Source organism: Thamnophis elegans, chromosome Z (assembly GCF_009769535.1).
Source record: "Thamnophis elegans isolate rThaEle1 chromosome Z, rThaEle1.pri, whole genome shotgun sequence".
NCBI classification, from domain to species: Eukaryota; Metazoa; Chordata; class Lepidosauria; order Squamata; family Colubridae; genus Thamnophis; species Thamnophis elegans.
Window position 1 is genome coordinate 122,535,804 of NC_045558.1, and position 20,239 is coordinate 122,556,042.

Sequence of the window (20,239 nt, forward strand, 5' to 3'; positions counted from 1 at the left end):
GATGAAAATGCGTTGATTTTTAAATGTAGAAAAACAAGGGGAATGGGGGATGGTTTCCATGTCTTCATGAATAGATTCAATAGTCCAGTTGCGGGATGAAACACACACATCAGTAGTAGAATTAGGATATCTGCTTTCAGGGAAGTTTCAGATCCTTTCATTCACTTCCATATTAAGTAATCCTGTTTTTGAGGTACCTGTTTTTGGAGTTTCTCTCACAACCTTGTTGGGGAGCAACCGCCTTTGCAGGCAAACTTTACAGACTTCTCAGCAATCAGAGATGCCTCCAGATATGGAGATATCCCTGCTAGACTATACCGGATTTGAAATTACACAAAACCAAGATTATTTACAAAAATACACTATGTGCATCTTAGGTAAAAGTTAGAGAAAAGGCTCGGTATCCAAAGTTGGTGAAGACGTCAATGAAGTGGCTGCTTCCAGCTGCTGTCAACACCTGAAGGGAGAAGAGAAAGATTTTGGGGATGAGCTTATATGATGACCTGAACCAGAGTAGCTAGCCACAACTCCAGCTTTGCGTACTGCTTCTGTTTCAAAATGAAGTTGACTGGCGCGAGCACCACTTTCAGGTCCCAGCAGCTGTTGGACTTCAGAACATTCTCTAGCAAACTATACTGTACAACCTTCTCAACGGGCTGGCATCTTAAGAGGCAGCTAAGATTATCATTTCATCTGGTTCAATTGCTGGCTTTGGTTTTATATCACTATTTATGAGCTGACTAGGAGCCTCCTTAATGAAGCAAGAAGTTTGATGCAAATGCTATGATGAATGAATCCAAACACCTCCACGTTGTTCCCAACATCTGAGTTTCTTCAAAATTCAAAAAGACGCAAATATCTGCCTCCTTTCCAAAATGGAAACACCTGCCGCCTTTTCTAAATCTACATAGCTACTGTCCTATTGCATTACAGTCTGGTCTGGAAGCATTACTGCTTCAGACAGAAGGCGGTGCAGAGAGTGGTGAGGATGGCAGAAAATATTATTGGCAGTTCACTCCCTTCTATCCATGACGTAGCACATAAGTGAATGCTTGGGCAGGGTCTGCAGGATTGTCTGGGATGCTACACTTCCTCTTCATGATGTGTTTTCCTTACTACCTTCTGGGAGGGGCCTTCGAGGTATCCAAAGCAGAACATGCAGATTGAGCCACAGTTTTGTTTCATGTAGCATCAACCTTGTGAACTCTCAAGCTTCCGCTTTCTGCTGTGTATTCAAGATGGACAGTGATTAAAATGTATGTATGTACGTACATATGTATGTATGTATATGTTAGGGTGCAGATATATACATATGTAGGTATATAGTGTAGTTATATGTTGTTATGTATGGGTACATTTTTGCGAGCAGGCAACAGAATTTCATTTTTAATGTGTGCCAGTGTGCCCACAGAAAAAAATCACAATTACAATAGCACAGATTTATATACCACTTCATAATGCTTTACAGCCCACTTTAAGTGGTTTACAGAGTCAGCATATTCCTCCCCAACAATCTGGGCCCTCATTTTACCGACCTCGGAAAGGATGGAAGGCTGAGTCAACCTTGAACGGTGACAATCGAACTGCTGAACTGCAGTCTGTCGGCAGTCAGTAGAAGTAGACAGTAGTACCGCATTCTAACCACTGCATCACCGCAGCTCATAGAGATTATCTTATATCATGATCCCTTTCTTATATTAGGACTCGCCTTTCCAATTTGAGCTCCACCCCATTCATCCAATGAACAGGCCACAATATCTACACCACACAGACAGACAGACACACACACACACACACACCTCCCCCCATTCCAATTCTGCTTGCAATTCTGAAGGTATCTTATCATTACATTTATTGTCTGTCCATCTTACCACAAGGTAACTCTGGTCAGCTATATACCTTATGTTCTGCAGAGCGTTCGTTGATGGAAATGGAGTGGACGCAACGAGGGAGGCAAGGGATTTGGGCCTTCACTTCCCCACTGATCTGTAAATGATTAATGGTTGGACTGTGGCCAGCAGAGAGAATCTGTGAAAGATGAGAAAAGGAGGGCTGCTTATTGAGACAGAAATACTTAAGGTTAAGGTTAAACAGTAGTCATCTTAAGTTGCCCAAAACAGAAACAGTATTTCCTCTTTGTCCCAAAGGTGCTTTTTCAAGAGGTAACTGGACTTTCTTTGAAAACATTTTTCTTCTCATCCAAAAAGCTTCTTCAGCTCTTCTCCTCTGAAGAAGCTTCTTGGATGAGAAGTGAAACATCTTCAAAGAAAAACCAGAAAGCCCAGTTACCTCTTGAAAGAGCACCTTTGGGACAACCATGACCTGGATGACCGAGAATCTCCATAGATAGTAATCCTCTTGAATGCATAATCTTTGGAGAATCTCCTGTTCTCTGCACTGTTTACTTAAAAAAAAAACCACTTGGATGAATTTCAAAGAAAGTTAAAATATAATTAACAAAAGAAAAATAGAAGATTGTTTAAAGGGGGAGAGGGGATCAGAGGACGGGAAAAAATAAAAAGTGACAAAAGGAAAAAGGAAAAAGAGTACAAAAAGAAGGAAATCCGACTTGATTCGATACAGGTATCTTACAAACCTCCTCGTGCACCAGTCTTGTAAAATGATCCCCTCTCTATGGTATATGAATATAAAATATTTTAGGTGTCTTTTAAACCAATGTATGGCTCATTTCCAGCCATACATTTCCATTAACATTTTTTTAAGTATTGGCCTTTCTTGAATTTCTAAACCAATTTGGAAATCTTTGTACTGAGCTTTAGCAGATCAGTGGGTCTCTTTCAGACACATAGAGTCAGAGGAGAAGGATGAGGCTAATAATGGTTAAATAAAGAGGCAAAAGCAGCAAAGCGAGGATGTCAAAATATATTGTGGGGCAGGTTCTAAAATTCAGGGATGTAAGACTTACCAGATCTTGGTAGAACATGGCTTGCTGCTGGCACTGAGGCAAGGGAAATACAGTGGTGGGTGTCACTGAACGTAGGTGCCAAAGAGTGAGCGCAGGGCCCCCGCCACATACCTGTGATATTTTAAAATATATATATATATATATATTTCACAATATTCTTTCCCCAACCTGGTGCTTTCTGCAAGCTTGAACTTTCAATCCACAAACCAATCACCCACTTCAGAATAAAGTGGAGCTCAGGGGCTCCAAAAGGATGAACTATGTGGTTCCTTGATTAGGGTATTGTTTATTGCTTGATTGTTAGTCTAGAAATAATCTTGGTATGAATGTCTGCTTATCTGGATGTTGATTGCTGGCAAGGAGGTGTTTCTAGTCTTTTTGTTTCCTTTTGAGCTTTTTTATTGAGGGACTCACCATCCAGTCAGAGTCTGTCGCCAAACAACTGATCCACTTCCCATTCTGAGGGCGGCTGCATTCCTAAAAGTATTAAGGAGAGTTTTTAGAAGAAAACTGCTGAGTTAAGTAGTAGTTAGACTCACAGAATTAATAAGTGACCTTTGGATTAGTTCCCCCGCAACAAGCTCACTAAAATCAATGAGATTTAAATTCCTAATTTTTAAAAATATCTATGGGCAAATCTGGAAAAGAGGATAAGTACAGTAATAGTATGCATTCTGAATTTGGGAGAAAGAAAATTGATTCATTCATCCATTCACCCACTCATTGTTTCTTTACAGCCACTCATCTCTATCAATGACACTGGAAGGGTTACAATTCAAAATTCAGGTTAAGATGAAAATACCTCATATTTGTGGACTTCAATTGATTGCACTTGACCTCCTGTACGTAAATCTGAAAACCAGATTAAAAAAGAAGGAGGGGGGAAACAGTCCTTAAAACAGCATTTTCTTTCTGATTGAAAATCACAACAACATCCTTCAGATGTGTTGACCTGCCCAGCATTTGTTCCCTTTGCAGCTGGAAGAACAAATTAGGGGTGGAAACAGAAACACAACCAAATAGACTAGAAATGAACAGATCTGCAAATTCTGCTGAAGCTCACAGCAGGATTGAACCATTACAATTTACAGTGAGGGATTCCTGGGAGTTGTAGTGCAGAAACATCTGGATTTACAGTCTCCCTAGGAAGTCTTATCATTCTACATTCCAGCCAAACCAGCCTTCAGTAGCTTTGCATCCAGAGCCTGTTCCACAATAGTCGGGCCAATACAGATAAAGTTCTGCTCTGATAGGACCCAGATACAAGTTTGCTTTAGAGGTGGAGGGAATGCAGCTTGGTGATAAAGCACAACGTGTTAAGCCAAAGTTTCAAATCAATCTCTGACATGTTCAGCCAGAAATCCCAGAGGTTTGCTGCCGGTTGTCATAAAAGGAGTACCTGCAGGTTTTACTTCACTAGTCATAGCCAACTTTAGGGGACCAGTGTTCATCTCCATTTCTAAGCTATTGAGCTAGTGCTGTCCAAAGATGTTTCTGCAATCCTGTGGCCAGCATGACATCACACCACAGCGCAGAGCAGGCAGCAAAGCACAGATCATTCTCTTTGCAGCAAAGTGGTACTTATTTAGCTATTTGCATACTTGTGGACCGCTAGGTTGGCAGGAGCTGAGGCAAATGACAGGAGCTCACTCCGTCAAGCAGTGGTAGGACTCAAACATCTAGAGCACAGATCTTCTTTGGCATTTTTTAAGCCACTGAGTGACTGTGCCTCTAAAGGTAAGTGGACTATTAAAGAATTTAATGTAAGGCATATATATTATGCTCCTGTAGGGCAGGTTTCAGATTTGTGGAGGTAATTCCAGAATTCCCTAGCCAGCATGTCCTCTGCTGAGAATTGTGGGAATTGGAGTTCATATATCCAGAGGATACTGCGTTTGTCTAAAGCAGGGTTGGGCAACTATGGCAACTTTATGACCTGTAGACTTTAACTCCCAGAATTCCTGAGCCAGCATGGAGGAGTTGCCCTCCCCTGGTCTAAAGACTGTTAGATCTTTTACAAAGACACAGGAGCACGCATGAAAGGAAGAGAGAGTCAGAGTTTCACACAAGAGACATTTACCCCAAAGACGTACGGTCCCATCTTCACTTCCTGACAGGCATTCTCGGAGCTGCTCCCGGAGGGCCAAACAGTGGATATAATCAGTGTGGCCCTGAAATTCACGCTGAGAGAAGTGGAGGAAGGAACAGAGAAGGGACAAAGTGACTTCAAGTTTACCTATATAGGTATTCCAATAATGGCCCATGAAAATCAGCATTGTAGCTCTGGTTAACATTGAAAGAGACAGATGGCACCAGAGGGCCTCAGAGGCAGAATTGCTATTCACTCCTAACAAAATATGGTAGGTCTCTGATCTATACTATTTCCAAAATCCCCCACAACATCTCTCCCAGAGAATTCCAAGAGGTGTTTAAGATAATTAGGCTGACGAATGAGCAAGATCTTTAAGGCAGTTGAGCTACCTGTTCATTAGATCCATGCAGTGGTGAATAAGAGAGGAGGTGATACCACCTTCCTCTTCAAGAAATCATTGCTAGACCCAATAATTTTGGACAATTTTTGTGCAGTCTCCAGCCTTCCTGGATAATATTGTTGAGAAATGGTCAGACTACATCATCAGAGGATCATGGAAGGATTATCTAGACCTGCTCAAGGCAGGTTTCAGACCAGGGACAGTAGATAGCACTGAGTATACCTTGTTTCCCCAAAAATAAGACCTATCCCAAAAATAAGTCCTAACCTGATTTTTACACATGTGCCCAATATAGGTCCTACCCCCCAAAATAAATCCTAGTTACGATCCTGCCCACTCAGTTGCACCTAGTTGCACAAGGTGGGGCATGGAGCACAGGTAAAAATCAAGTTACGGTGGGGATGAGGAGAGGAGCTATCCCATGTGCCCCACACCTCCCTTAGGATAGTTGCAGCCAGGCCTCCCACATCCTGACACCTGCCTTGCCTTGCCGGCCCACTTCTTCTGTGGCCACTTACTGCTAATTGCGTGTGTTGCCCCTGGCCTCCATTTCACTGTCAGAGGCCTTCAGGAAAGGCTTCTGCGGCTGAGAAACATGCTCCAGATTGACACGTGCATCGCCCCCTGGCCTCAGTTTCACCTCAGAGGTCCCGTCAGAGCTCGTTTCTCAACTGAAGAGGCCTTTCTTGAAGGCCTCTAATGGCAAAACAGAGGCCAGGGGGCGATGCACATGAGCGGCAGCAAGCAATCACAGAAGAGGGCTGGCAGCAGGCTCATGGGCTCCTGCAGATGGAGCTGTTGATGCTGCCACTGCAAGGTAAGACAGTGGAAGATATGCCCCGAAAATAAGACTTAATACTTCTTTCTGAGGTTTAAAAATTAAGACCGGGTCTTATTTTCAGGGAAACACGGTATGTGTTGATGAGAGAACTGATTACTTTTTATAAAAGCCATAACCATGTTTCACTAGACTTTACAGAAGAAAGCTGAAGATACTTCCAGATCTATTCTCTAGAAAGTCCAGTTGCCTCTTGAAAAAGCACCTTTGGGACAACCATAACCTGGATGACTCTGAGTATCTCCATAGATACTTCCAGATCTATTGAATTCAACTTCTGGATTCTGAGCACAGCATTGAAAGTGAAGGGCATATGCTGAAAAGCTCCCTGGTTGAGAAAAATCACACTCCAAGTTTAGAAAGTGGAAACGGGCAAATGCACAAGGGAGAGAATTCAAAATAGATGCATTAAGATTGGTAATCAACATTTATTTAGAGTGTGTTTGTGTGTTTTAATGCTATCTCTCTCTCTCTCTCTCTCTCTCTCTCTCTCTCTCTCTCTATCTATCTATCTATCTATCTATCTATCTATCTATCTCTATCATCTCCCTCTCTCCCTCTGAAAAGTACTGGTTTGTAGAAGGAATGGCAGAACCTGGGGACGGAGTCAAAAGAGGGATCAGCCTAGAATCCCTATGTAGTCACTAGTAAACCAAGTCCAACTTTCCTTGAATTCCATTGACTTTTATTTAACTCCAAGCATGTGAATTGAAAAGACTCCTCTGTATGGGAAGATTAACAATAAATCAGCTTAATTGGAGCTTCATGTGTGGACCTGATCTTTTGTTCCTGATATGATCTGCTAGTTAAATTATCAACATTTATCCAGATCTTAAGAAGAATTTTGAGAAAACCAGAAAGGCTGAAAGGTCCATCTTGGCTTACTTCCCCCACAGGACTCACAGTAAAGGCTCCAGTCTCCAGGTCCATCATGTGAATGACACAGTCACCTCCAGCCATCAGTAGAGAATTATCCTAGAGAAAGTTGGGGAGAAAGGAAAGAATGTGGCATGATGAAACCTCTTGATCCATCCATCCCTAAACAGCCCAATGGCCATACCTTCAGGTTCAAGTACAGGCTGTTGATTTCTGGCACTTCAAGTCTACTCCTAAATAGGAAACAAAAGGCAAACCTTCAATGTCAACATGTCCATGGACTGGAAAAAAAATAATAGCAAAAACAGGAAACAGCAAAACAAGGCTTTACCCATAAGGTGGCCTCCTACTCCAAGCTTCTTTGCAACTCTAAAGTGGAAGGCAAGGAAAGGCATCTTAAGAATAACAGAAGTCAGAAAACCTACAGCCAGGCTAGGAGGGAAGGAGGAGGGAAGCAACCCACATACCTTTTTCACAATCTCGCTCCAGTTCCAGGCTTTGACCTCTCCATTGCCAGCACTTAACAGCTGCCGATCGGTGGACACCATGGCATAGATAGCTCCACTGTGGGCTATGGAAAGAAGAGAGATGTTTCATAAGGAATGTGGCCTTAAGATGGGTCATGCCTTCTGGGGAATCCTCAGCTGAACCAAAGAAACACAACAACATTGATGCCAAATGAAGAATTCCTTCTGGGATAGAGACAGACGGCCCAACCATGCTGTCTGCTGACTAGCCCTAATTTGAGCATAGAAGAACAACCCAGTTTACTATAGGCTAATGTTTATGTTGAAGTCCACACATCTTAAAATTGCCAATGTTCAGAAACTTTGCTAAGGCACCTATAGATTTCGTCTGCTAGCCCGACTACCGTCACTAACCTGCAAAGGACACCACTGGCTTCTTGCTCTCCTCCTTGGCTTCTGAACTTAATGCTGCTGACAGGCTATCAAAAAAAAAAGAGTGAAAATTAACCGAAAGATTGTCTTGCTTTTAAAAAAAAACAATTATAAAAGCATAGCCAGTGATAAGCTACATCCAAATACCTGAATACGGCAATTTCTCCATAGTTGTTTCCGGCTGCTAAATATTTGCCACAAGGCGAGACACTTTGAGTGTATATGGTCATGTGCAAGAGCTCAAGAGATCGTTGAATGTCCATCTGGCAAAGAGAAAAAAAAAGAATAGAATAGAATTCTTTATTGGCCAAGTGTGATTGGACACTCAAGGAATTTGTCTCTGGTTCCATAAGCTCTCAGGGTACATTCAAGCAACAAGTGATAAATCATGATTATAATCATAAAAAATATTCAATATAAATCATAAAATATAACACTCAGCGATAGTCATAGGATACTAAATAAGCAATCAATATAAATCATATGGGATACTAAAGATACAAGCAACAAAGTTATAGTCATAATAAGGAATAGATAAAAAAAATGAGGATATTAGTAATGTAGCCCTAATAGATAATTTGGCAGTGTTGTGGGAATTAGTTGTTTAGCAGAGTGATGGCATGGGGGAGGAATTGTCCTTGTGTCTAGTTGTTTGGGCATGCAATGCTCTAGTATCGTCCTGAGGGAAGAAATTGAAACAGTTTATGTCCAGGATATGAGGGGACTGTGTTAATGAAGCAGAGGTCCATTTAGGCTGCATCCAGAGATGTTCTTTGTGGGTATTTTAAGTAACAACCAGTTTTTCGAATATAGAATAGTCTTTTCACCCACAACTATAGGAGGTTTAACTCTGAATTTTTTGAGACCAGCACAAATAATTGTTCAGAAAATTTGCCCTGCAATTCTCCTCATCAATCTCCTTCATTATGATGATAAAATTCACTTCCTGCATTTATTTCAAAGATAATTTCAGTGAATATTCATGAGTAGAAGGGATGGTGTTCTTGCACTTGTACAAATTGGTCAACCCATGTCTATGTGTGTGTGCATGCGTGTGCATGTGCGTGTATGAACTACCTTTCACTACGCAGTCACCTTTCCAGCCTTCTACATCCTAGGATGCTCCCTGTGCCTCAATTAAATCGTGACCAACCGTAAGCTGGGGGTATATACCGGTCCAGTAACTGATTTTTTAAAATATAAACAATGCTGTTCTTCAATGGTTAGATGGCCTAAACATTGATATTTGAAGTAGAAGTTTTTGACAGTTATATTTTATTGGGTTCTACTAATCTAGTTGAAATGTTATTTTATATTGCTATTCCATTTATGATATGCTATACTCCAAATAAACAAATCCCAAGAAAGATATCAATGGGCTTCTACAGACTGGGAAGGCTTTGGGGGAGTGGAAAGAGATGCAACAATTACAAAAGTTTAGTTTAGTTTATTTGTCCGGGCGGCTCACAATAAACAAGGGAAGGGGGATAAATAGACAAAAACAACACTTTAAAATACGCAACATTCACAGTTTCCGTGGGGCTGGATGTTTCACAAGCCCCCCCGCCTGCTGGAGCAGCCAGGACTTGGTGGCTTTGCGGAAGGCCGGGAGGGTAGTAAGGGTCCGGATCTCCACAAGGAGGTCATGCCAGAGGGCTGGAGCTGCAACAGAGAAGGCTCTCCCCCGGGGAGTCACAAGCCGACATTGGCTGGCAGATGGAATCCGGAGGAGACCTAACCTGTGAGATCTAATCGGTCTATGGGAGGTAATCGGCAGGAGGCGGTCTCTCAGGTACCCAGGTCCGATGCCATGTGAATCAACATTCACTGCATTATCAATGAAGTAAGCTATTTTTTAAAAAAACCAAAGGAAATATGTGTGTGTGTCTGTGTCTGTGTGTGTTTTCCAGCATAACTCTGGAATGCCTCAAGCAATTTCAACCAAACCTGGTACATAGATGACTTACTCTCTGGAGACCAATACTGTGGGGTAAGACACCCTACAAGGTGTGTGTTCTGTCAAGATGCAGACTGTTGTGCCTTTAAATGGCTTCTATTGTACTGCCACAAAATGGCTTCTATTGTACAGCGCAGTGGAGTTGCCATGGTAACAGCTTCACAGTACTCTACAAGGGGGCACCGTGGGTAAGGGTGAAAATCCAACATTAAAAATTACGTTTCATCTGGACATTTCCCCCCTATAAATAAGTACCTGGGCAACGCTGGGTTATTGGCTAGTCTGTAATAAATTAGCAATTTCCTAACAGGGAGATAAAATAGAAAAGTAAGCGCCTTCCTCACCAGCCTTGTACATGTAGTCCTCACACTTATGACATTAGCAATATTTGAAGTTAAAACCCAACTCAAAAAAGGGAGCTTACGACCCAGACCCGAAACTCTTGAGTCATCTCCCTGCAATCATATGACTGCACTTTAGACATTCAGCAACATGGCTTTATTTGACAGCGTCCTGCAGTCACATGGCTGTATTTTGTTTTGCTGAAAACCAGTAACTTTTCAGTTTTCAGCACAGCAACATCCAAACCAATGGTTCACTTAACAACCACCACACAAAACATTATAAAATCAACCAGAAAGACTTAAGACCACAATGGGCAGGCTCCATTTTGGTTGCAACTCAAAGATTACTTGTATATTCAGCAGATCCTCTTGGGATGCCTGCAGAAGATAGACCTGCAGTAGTCTCCACTTTAACATAACACTATTCTGCATGCCCACATTGAGCAATATGTTCAATTTCCTTAGAAACAAACTAGATTCAATACAAGCTGGTGTGATCAATAAGCAGCAATTGAGTTTCGTTCTGCGGTGATTTCATCATTATTTGCTTTGTTGCTATGTCTGCTTAACTGCTATTTGCTTCTGATTTTGTTTGCAAGATATATATTTTGTCACCTCACATTTGATCTTTATCACAAAAAGGTGATGATATAAATATTTATATGGAATTCTCAAAAAGATCCTGATTAAAATAATTAAGAACAGGCATAACCGCATAAAATAGAAACCACACTAAAAAAAATAATGAACTACTTGAAGCAGTATTTCTCAACACTTGACAATTTTATGCTGTGGGGGTTTCAACTCCCAGAAGTCTCCAGCTAGCATAATGGCTGGGGAATTCTGGGAGATGAAGTCCACATATCTTAAAATTGCCGCATGGTAGTTGAGAAAAAGTGATTTAAAGCATAGTACATGCTACATTTTGAGGGGAATGCAGTGACCCGGTGGCTAAAGACGCTGAGCTTGTTGATCAGAAAGGTCGGCAATTTGGTGGTTTGAATCCCTAGCGCCGCTTAACAGAGTTGAGTTCCCCTTACTTGTCCCAGCTTCTGCCAACCTAGCAGTTTGAAAGCATGTAAAAATGCAAGTAGAAAAAAATAGGAAGGCGTTCCGTGCACCTTCAGCGTTTATAGTCATGCCAGAGACATCTTCGGACAGCGCTGGCTCTTCGGCTTTGAAACATAGGTGTGCGAGGGGAACCTTTACCTTTGCATGCTAAATTACTAATTTAGTTGCTCCTTTCCAAATGTAATTCCCCGCCCAAATTTAGAGCCCAAGTGGTGGGAAACATGCTTTGCATTTTAATCTATTTAATCAATCAGCTTTCACCTATACAACTCCCATCTACCCCAGCCAGTCTGATAAACTACTGTTCTGAGTCCAAACATTTCCAAATTGGGAAAGGCAGCCGGTAGGGGGCGCGAGCCATCAATTCAGCATCTCTATGGTTAAACGAAGATAGAGAGACCCGAACGCAAAACCCAAAGTATGACGGGAGTCCTCGTTCCAGCCTACTGGGAACTACATTTCCCACAACCCCTGACATTAAGCATCACTTCTCTTCACGTGATGATTGTGGCGCTTCTAGTTTTCCCGTCTGGCTGTGGTGCGCTATTGTGAGACCAGCGTGAGAAGGTCTTAAGGACGGTAAGAATCGTTTTTCTTCATAGTAAATTTTGCAGTGGAATAGAGCATGCGCATATCCTACCGTCCGCTCCGCACTCTAGCCTTCTCTTTCATTCCCCGCCTCCCACCCGGCAACGTGCACGTGCACTGACCGTTCCTCGTTTCTCAATTTCTTTTCCACAGCGCGCACGTGCAGAGGATCGACCGGGCATCCTACCCCACCCTCAGAGTGAGCCACGCCCTTTCCTGTGATCATGGTCACACCACCTTCGGCTAGTGGCGGCTTTCTTAGGCCAGCGCAAGGCATGCTGGGATTTGAATTTCTTGATTGAGCGCTATAAGTCGTCGGGAAACGTCCTAAAGATGGCTGCCAAAGGGCGCAAAGCCTGCTGGGAACTCACTTTTTTTTTTAATTCCACGATGCGCAGGCTGGGCTGCATCAGCAAAGCGAAGTCCAGTCAGAGCGAATTTGTCTTATCCTGAAGGGGCCTGAGGACCCTGGAGGGTTAAGGAAATCCCCTGTGATCCTCGTAATCCTTGATCCCCTACATAAGAAATTGCAAGGTGTTTTTTTAGCGACCAGAAGCTGAAGTGCCGAGAGCTCTGAAAATGCTTGCTTTAAAAAAATGCAATATTTACAGCATTTTACAAAGGAAAATTCAAGAGTAAAACTAAGGAAAACTTGTGCAAAGCCACATATTCTAATAAAAATACTCCAAATCAAATAATTTGTATGCAATTAACTCGCTTTAATTGCCTTTTTGAATATAAATTATTTGACTTGGAGCATTTTTATTAAAAATAGGCGATGTTGCAAAGTTTTTCATGGTTTTTGCCCTTGAATTTTCCTATGTAAAACAAAGTTACAAACTTTTTTATTCTAATGAATCTCTAATTTTCCCATTAAAAAAAAACATTTGTCCTTTATTTTCCCCAAGGATATATGTTTATTATATAGTCAATCTCGATTTACAGCTATTTGTTTAGTGACTGAAATTACAATGATAGTGAAAAAAGTGATGTGACTTTCACACCACTGTTGGTCATGTGATCAAAATTCAGCCGCTTGGCAGCTCATGTATTTATGGTTGCAGTGTCCTGGGGTCATGTGATTTTCTTTTGCAACATCCTGAAATCGAAATTACCTTTATATTTGTTTTATATATTTTTGCCACATTTTAATCTTTCCCTTTTATTTATTCCCCTATTCATTTTGTTTAAAAAATTGTCTTTTGAAATTTAATAAAGCTACATATAAAAAAAATAAAAACATATTACTCAGTTCTGACTAACTTTCCTTTTCAGAAGTGCTCAAATTCAACATGACATCCATTCAAGACATTTACATCTCTCTTGGAAAATTTATTCTTTTTAACTTTTCTTTTGCTTTAATTCACAGATGAATCCTACAATAAGGCCAGGGTCACCACCAGCTATTTCTTCTGGGCATTTTTTGCACTGCTCAGTCTTGTCCAGGAACATGGGCTATAGCCACAACATCATCCCAAGTTGGGAACGCGATGTGCCATGCACAATTCCACGGATGAAACCCAGACACAGATTGGTGAATTTCAGTGCTGTTCAAAGATCTCGGTAATCATATGCTATGAGGCTTTCAGATTAATATAAATAGATTCTGCAGATTTGGGATAGAGGAGAATTCATCTATCTGGCATTTATTCACACATGGCCATGTGACCATTCTAAAGCATCTTAAAAGATGTTAAGAGAACTTGCTAAAGGTTTTGTCGCTCAGCTTCCTTCAAAGCAAGTCTGGGCAATTATTTTTCCCAAGGAGCCACATGAGAATCTGGGACTGTTGTGGAGGGCTGAACCAATAAAGCCATACATTTATTCATATTTGAGTTCTACTTTCCAATTGACCTCATGCAGGCCAGACAGGGGCAGCCAAAGGGCTGGATGTGGCCCAGGGGCCCTGTAAAATGCCCAGCTGTGCTTCAAAGGAAAAATGATGAAGGGGGTTGAGGCAAAGAAGGCAACAGCAGACTATGTATCAGATTTATTTGGATATTTAATAGTATTTTTGAGTAGCACCCTAATATACATTACTCTTAGAGAAAATCTATTTGTTGACAAAGAGTCAATGCCAACTTGATAGCATATAATCTGCCTTCTTTACAAAAATATTTAAAAAGCAGAGTTTAGTTAAACTCTGAAATCATTTATTGAGCAGCACCCAAAAGTTAAACCATAAAAGATAACAAAAGCTTGGGCAAGTGTTTTGTCTGCTGCTGAAATAAGTGTGAGAATAAATAGATTGGCAAATATTTCAAAAATTCTGTACCCAAGCTGTGAATGGTTTAGGAGTGGACAACAAAGTAATATAAAATTGATACCAAAGGGAAGGTTTTGTAGCTTAGGGTTTTCAAAGCCAATAAAGTGGGAATCTGCCAGGGAGTATCAGGAGTCTTCTGTTTATGAGCTGTGGTGGCGGCAGTTGTTAGAATACAGTATTGCAGGCTAACTCTGTCCACAACCTGGAGTTCGCTTCTCACAGTCTCAGAGTTGACTCAGCCTTCCATCCTTTCGAAGTTGGTAAAATGAAGACCCAGATTATTGGGGGCAATATGCTGACATTGTAAATTGATCAGAGTGCTGTAAAGCACTAAGGAGCACTACATAAGTCTAAGGACTATTAATATTATATTTTAAAGGTACATTGGTGGCACAAAAATAACCAATAATGATGTTTAGCTTCTTAATGCAAATCTCATTTCTTTTTTTAGGTGCCAGTCAGTATCCCTTGCTTTCAAGCGACATCTGGAAAGCAAAGAACAGTAAGTGTGGAGGAAAATGAGAGCTACAGCTAAGGAGGCATTGAATTAAAAAAAAATGCCCTGATCCATTTTTGTATTCCATATTTTTGGGTATATAGATGGTACTTGATGGCTTATGCTGGCAAAATTTAAGTTTTTGTTCAGAAGTGTAGATGTTAAGTCACTAAATGTTTACAAGACTAAGTGGTAGCCATAGCCAAACTCTCAATAAGCTGTCATTAAGCTTGCCCTTTCATGTTGCTTTCTATCACACTGGAACCTCCTCACGCCATCATGGTGTAGACATTCCTAACAACATAACTAAGTATGGTGTAGTCACATAAGTTATTAGAAATGCTGTATAAAGGACCATCTTTTGTTTTGGAGGTCGTCCTGTTCGCAGAAACTTTCCAAAATGTTTCTACTGAAGTGCCACCTTCCATAAGGGGCATGTTAGTCTTAACTATGATGTGTTCAGCAGTACTTTGTTCTAACTAGGATTTTATTGAATGGAGGATGAATGGTCACTGTTTTCTGCACCTTAACAGGGAACCCCGCTCTAAACATTTTCTGTCAGAGGAGAAGATGGCTGCCCGTTTTAATTCCCTTAGCCTGGACAATGACCACATCTACTGTTCTAATGGCTTCCCTGTTCACAGTGAAAACCCCAGATGGCAGCAAGCATACACACAGCTGAAAGAGCTACAACGGAGGTACCAGAAAGCATGGCAGCTTTGTGCTTTTAAAAAAAGTGGGTTCAGGGAAGCAGAATATTATGACTTCCTCACATAAGGCCTTCTCTGTCTCAGGCTGTCTCAAGATGGAGCAAGTGAAGGAACCAACTCTACAGAAGAAGAGCTGACCACAGTCATTGTAGATGGTGAATTCATGATGGGAGACTGCCCTATGCTGGTGCCATCTTCCTTCACATTAGAAGGTCTCGAAGGAAGCAGCATCGCCCCTGAAGAAATGCTTCTTTCTCTGTGAGTATTAATGAAGTACAGATAGTCTTTGCTTAACGACCAGTCGCTCAGTGGCCATTCAAAGTTATGAGAGACACCCAGGGGATGGGAATTGTTAAGCGAGACCATCTTGCTTAATAGCTATCACCACTTGCGACTGTAATGAGCAGGCTCCATTACAGTCGTAGGTCAAAGGTTACCTGTAGGAATGTGTAACAAGGAAAATGGATGAACAATTAATCAGCTGTCTCATTTTCACAGGAATCCTTCTACCGAAATTGTCCTGTGGAGCCCTCACACTAACTCTCTCTTGCACACCATTAGGACACTGATGACTCCCTCATCCGTCCAGCCCCATCTAGAAGCAGTGGCAAACCAAGAGGAAATGGAAGTATGAATCAACAACCCCAATTTTACTTCCCTTTGAAATCAAATTCACTTCTCTGGCTGTATCTTTTAACAAAAAGCACTTTTATCCAGCCAGTATAAACATTTCACTAAAATATTGTACTCCACCATGGCAGCCTTCGTCATTTTCATCCAGCTGCAATAATCTGATCCTTTCTCTTCCGTCCACATAATGTTTGCAGTATATCTGCAATTAAGTCCAATATATATTTTCTCTTTCAATAGGCAATCAGCAAATACTTCCCAGGACACTGAAATATACTTTTAAATAAGAATTAAATGGGCATTCTTGTCACTTCTTTTATACTTTATTAGCACAGAAGTCAGATTTTTAATGTCCATTAAAGTTGGAAGAATTTAAAATTTTTTCCTTGACTTTTTGCTTCCGATAAAGAGAACTCAACACTTTTATACTGCCAAATGTTACTTGAGAGGAGCTGGCATTATGATGAACTCTTCCTGTTGGTACCTAGGGAGTGTGTGTAACAGGGAAATAAAAGAAGCAGAATTGTTTTTATATCTAAATGTCTTTATTGAATAGTGGTATATCCTTAACAAGTCTGATGCTATTAGCAGTGAGTTAAAATGAGATGTTTTAGTTATCTACAGAATTGGGTGTATATAAAATAATTAATGAAGCAAATAAATTGCACAGTGTCCCAGTGTTGAAAAGGGACAGAGTCTCTGTCTGTAATACCTCAAAGTTGGGAATCATAAATTGGCAACTTATCAGCTGCATCCGGACATAGTTTCACACTCCTATTTTAAAATTTATGCCGCCATTTCTTATTTTATTCCTCAGTTTCTGGAGGTAAATCGGAATGACTGAATGGTACCTCAATTATAGCTGCAAAGGTTACGAAGTCCTTTTTCAAACACACCATGTGGACAATTGGCTATTTTCTCCCCAACATCTGGATTGAAGGACAGGGCTAATGAAAAGATAGAAAACTCCCCAAATCTAAGAGAAGAGCAATGTAGTTTGGTCCTAAACCATTCCTACCTAGAGTAATCAGAGCAAGCCTAAAAGAGAGATGAGAAGGAAAACTCCCAATACTATCGGCTGGGAAATTCTGACACATTTTGCTTGTGTTCCTTCCACTTCCTATTATTATGTAAACTGAGGCACAGCTCCAGAATGTGAAAGAGCTTGCTCCAAAATAATCTAATGCCCACCTTCTCAACCTCCTTATTGGGACTTAAATTTGAATACCAGTTGTATTCCAGCTATCAAACCACAAGTGAAGAAATAAAATACAATGAGTAAGCAAAGTTGTAGAGAAAGGCTTTTTTCAGTTACAGGGAGAATGGCAATTTCCTTGGGCTCAGCCATGCCCCACATCCTCTTTATTTTATTCACCTTAATGATTTTTTTCAGTAGTCTTCTTCTTTAATGCTGCCCACCCACCCCCCTTTCTGTAAGCACAACCTACAACTCCCCAACCTATCAGTAGGTAAGGAATGCAATGCTTCAATTTGTCTTTCTATCCCCACAACTCAACTTCCCCAGCGAAGAGAAACAGAAGAATCCCCAGGGCTAGGAGGATTCATACTGGTTCTCTCCACCAAAACAATTCCCACGGTTCATCAGCTCTCCTCCTGAAGCAAGAGGCATCAATAGGGGCTGCCTCTTCAGCAGCATTTCTTGACCGAAGGCTTCTTTTTGGGCTTGTTGATTTTGACGACCTCATTTTGCTGTTGTCGCCGTGCCAGGTTTTCCTGTTTCATTCGGAGCACCATGGTGGTAATGGCATTGAACATCTACAGATGGAACATACAAAGGGAAGGGAACTGAACAAACTTCTTACCAGGTGTTTATTTTTTTCCAGCCCAAAACTCCATCCATCCCCTCTTGAAGCACCGAAGGCCTCAGTTTACCTTCCCACGTTTGCCCTCCTAACCACCTCTTCCAATACCTCTTCAACGTTAAGGTTCTCTTTAGCACTGGTCTCAAAGAGCCGCACTCCCATTTGCTCACTGAACCGCCGGGCATCAGCAGTCTCTACTTGCTTCCGTGACAGGTCCTCACATTTATTACCCACTGGTTTGAGAGGATCGGAGAAGAGGAGAATTAAAGCAAAGAAAACAATCCAAACCCTTTAATATGTTATATGATATATTCTGCATAAGTAACAGATAATCTGGGCACACTGTGGCTTCATTTTGAATCTAACACGTCTTAAGACCAATCATACAATCTTGAGGCTACAGTCCTCCCCCTAATCTTGAGCCGCTCAACCTGGATCCTTTTAATGGCTTCTACAGTGGATGGTGTTTTTGTGTGTAAAACGATTTCATCATAAAGACATAGTTCAGTGGCACAGTATATGTTGTCCAAATAAATGCCCCAATGTTGGATGTCCCCCATTTTAAAAGGCAGAGGTAAGCAGATAATGTCAAACAGTACATTCTCTGTCTTATACTTTGGAGAAAAAAAACTAAAGAGGATAATTCTGTGAACTAATCGCTTAAGATGGAAGAGTGACTCATTAAGAAATCTGCCTTCTCATTCACTAGAATGGCTGTGGTAATAGGCCATTCACAGTTTGGTTAAATGACCTACAAATACTGAATTTTGGTTTGGCTGACCAGAGAACAATGCAGTAAACAAAGCAAGAATTAATCCCAGCTAAGGTCTCTCATTTTTTGCAGCAAGCAAAGCCAAAGTTCCATATTTACTTCGCTTTCTAATCCATAACAGATGACCAATTTGTTCTTCATCTCTTGGATAAAGCCAAGTGGCTCGATGGGATTTTAAAAACTCCTAGCTTTAATTTTGTTTAGATCAATTTTCTATAAGCAATATACCCATCTTTGTTACAGTTGAGATGTTAAGGAATGGCAAGATAAAAAATATAATGAATTCATATCATTTTTCTTCTCTAGGAATCCCAATCATGGTGTTTAGTTCTATGTCAATGTCTCAGCTGAATTTTTATTTTACCCTTTTATAAACCTGCTGAGAAATTTTCATAGTTGGCAGTGTATCAGGTTAGATAAAGAAAGAATTGTCCTGCAGTCAGTAAGTCACAATGCTTTTTTGTCATAAGCCATCAAAGTGAAAGGCATGTGACAAATGTCCAGTTGATTAGCTTTGGCCAAGATTAGCTAGTGGATCTCTAAATCTAGCAGTTTATCTCCAATCCTCAAAGATCGACAATGGTATCACCCTGCAAAGTATCTCAGAATATTATTCTATCACTGCAAACAATAGGCAGGGCCTACAGAAGCCCTACTTAACATGATGGTGAGGACTGTGGGAGTTGTAGTTCCAAAATAAAGTAGCTGGAATATTCCCCGTTGAGGAAGAATGTACAGAGCCATGGTAGAATATTTCCCCCCACCAAAATCTTGTTCAAATGGCCCAAATCAGCACTTTGTAATCTGAAATGGAAGAAGAATGGAAGCACAATATCATCTGGCCCTGTTCCTAGATGCAACTCAAATAATTTCCTCAAATCCAATGCTGCTATTGCAATAAATAAATAAAGAGACTATCAGGTTTCCCTAGCTGACCTTCAATGAGATACCTCTGGAGTTATGTTTGTTTCTAGAGCAACCAAGAAGAATCAAGCAATTGTAAACATGTGAATAGGCTGAAACCTCAATGCATCTGAATATGCTTTTCTAGGCTGGATATTCCTGAAATAAGAAAAATATTTCACTCCCCCTGAGAAACAAGCAGGACACCATGAAGTATGCACAACCCATTTCCTCTTTTTCCAGTATGGAATAAGAACTATTGAGAAAATCTCTTGTATTTCTATTACCCTGATCACGTTCCAATGTAATGTGATAGAATTACAAAGACTCACAACCATTGCACTGAAAGATGAGAGGGAAACAGGTTGGTAACAAAACCACTCACCCAAAATCTTGCACACATTGTCACAGTTTTGCCCAATCTCATGCAGCCAACGTTTGACATTAACGAAGGACTCCGCGTTTGTCACATCGTAAACAATGATGACACCATGAGTATTGCGGTAATACCTGCACCCAAAGAAAATGAAATGACTTGCTTTGAACAGAGAAAATTCGATAATTCCCTTATGACTTATGTGACTTATGACCGTTTCATACTTATGACTGTTGCAGCATCCCCATGGTCACGTGATCAAAATTCGGACA

The 20,239-nt window shown here is 40.9% G+C and overlaps 3 protein-coding genes across 6 annotated transcripts in view; 1 reads left to right on the plus strand and 2 right to left on the minus strand.

Annotated features, from left to right (window-relative positions):
* THOC6 (THO complex 6) lies at positions 1 to 12,202 on the minus strand. 2 transcript variants are annotated; one of them, XM_032235354.1, is made up of 13 exons: positions 12,114 to 12,202; positions 8,179 to 8,294; positions 8,014 to 8,078; positions 7,600 to 7,703; positions 7,464 to 7,501; positions 7,317 to 7,365; positions 7,160 to 7,231; positions 5,007 to 5,109; positions 3,729 to 3,778; positions 3,341 to 3,403; positions 2,927 to 3,037; positions 1,900 to 2,028; positions 1 to 457 (listed from the first exon to the last, which is right to left on the minus strand). In XM_032235354.1, exons 1-13 carry the CDS (start codon positions 12,171 to 12,173, stop codon positions 374 to 376), a joined length of 1,044 nt encoding a protein of 347 aa, XP_032091245.1. In that variant the 5' UTR covers positions 12,174 to 12,202; the 3' UTR covers positions 1 to 373. The 2 variants fall into 2 exon arrangements, with proteins under 2 accessions (XP_032091245.1, XP_032091246.1); XM_032235355.1 differs by having other exon boundaries at positions 12,044 to 12,141.
* On the plus strand, positions 11,877 to 16,625 carry HCFC1R1 (host cell factor C1 regulator 1). 3 transcript variants are annotated; one of them, XM_032235357.1, is made up of 7 exons: positions 11,886 to 11,982; positions 12,145 to 12,190; positions 13,361 to 13,554; positions 14,709 to 14,759; positions 15,287 to 15,451; positions 15,548 to 15,721; positions 15,962 to 16,625. In XM_032235357.1, exons 3-7 carry the CDS (start codon positions 13,361 to 13,363, stop codon positions 16,095 to 16,097), a joined length of 720 nt encoding a protein of 239 aa, XP_032091248.1. In that variant the 5' UTR covers positions 11,886 to 11,982; positions 12,145 to 12,190; the 3' UTR covers positions 16,098 to 16,625. The 3 variants fall into 3 exon arrangements, with proteins under 3 accessions (XP_032091247.1, XP_032091249.1, XP_032091248.1); XM_032235356.1 differs by lacking the exon at positions 12,145 to 12,190 and having other exon boundaries at positions 11,877 to 11,982; XM_032235358.1 differs by lacking the exon at positions 12,145 to 12,190 and having other exon boundaries at positions 11,877 to 11,982; positions 16,025 to 16,625.
* LOC116520896 (ras-related protein Rab-35-like) overlaps positions 16,449 to 20,239 on the minus strand; it is a 20,497-nt gene continuing 16,706 nt past the window's right edge. Inside the window, exons 4-6 of the mRNA XM_032235359.1 lie at positions 19,977 to 20,101; positions 18,025 to 18,149; positions 16,449 to 17,869 (exon numbers count right to left, since the gene is read on the minus strand). Of these exons, the coding sequence (XP_032091250.1) occupies positions 17,741 to 17,869; positions 18,025 to 18,149; positions 19,977 to 20,101 (379 nt within the window). The 3' untranslated portion in view covers positions 16,449 to 17,740. The remainder of the gene's footprint in view (positions 17,870 to 18,024; positions 18,150 to 19,976; positions 20,102 to 20,239) is intronic.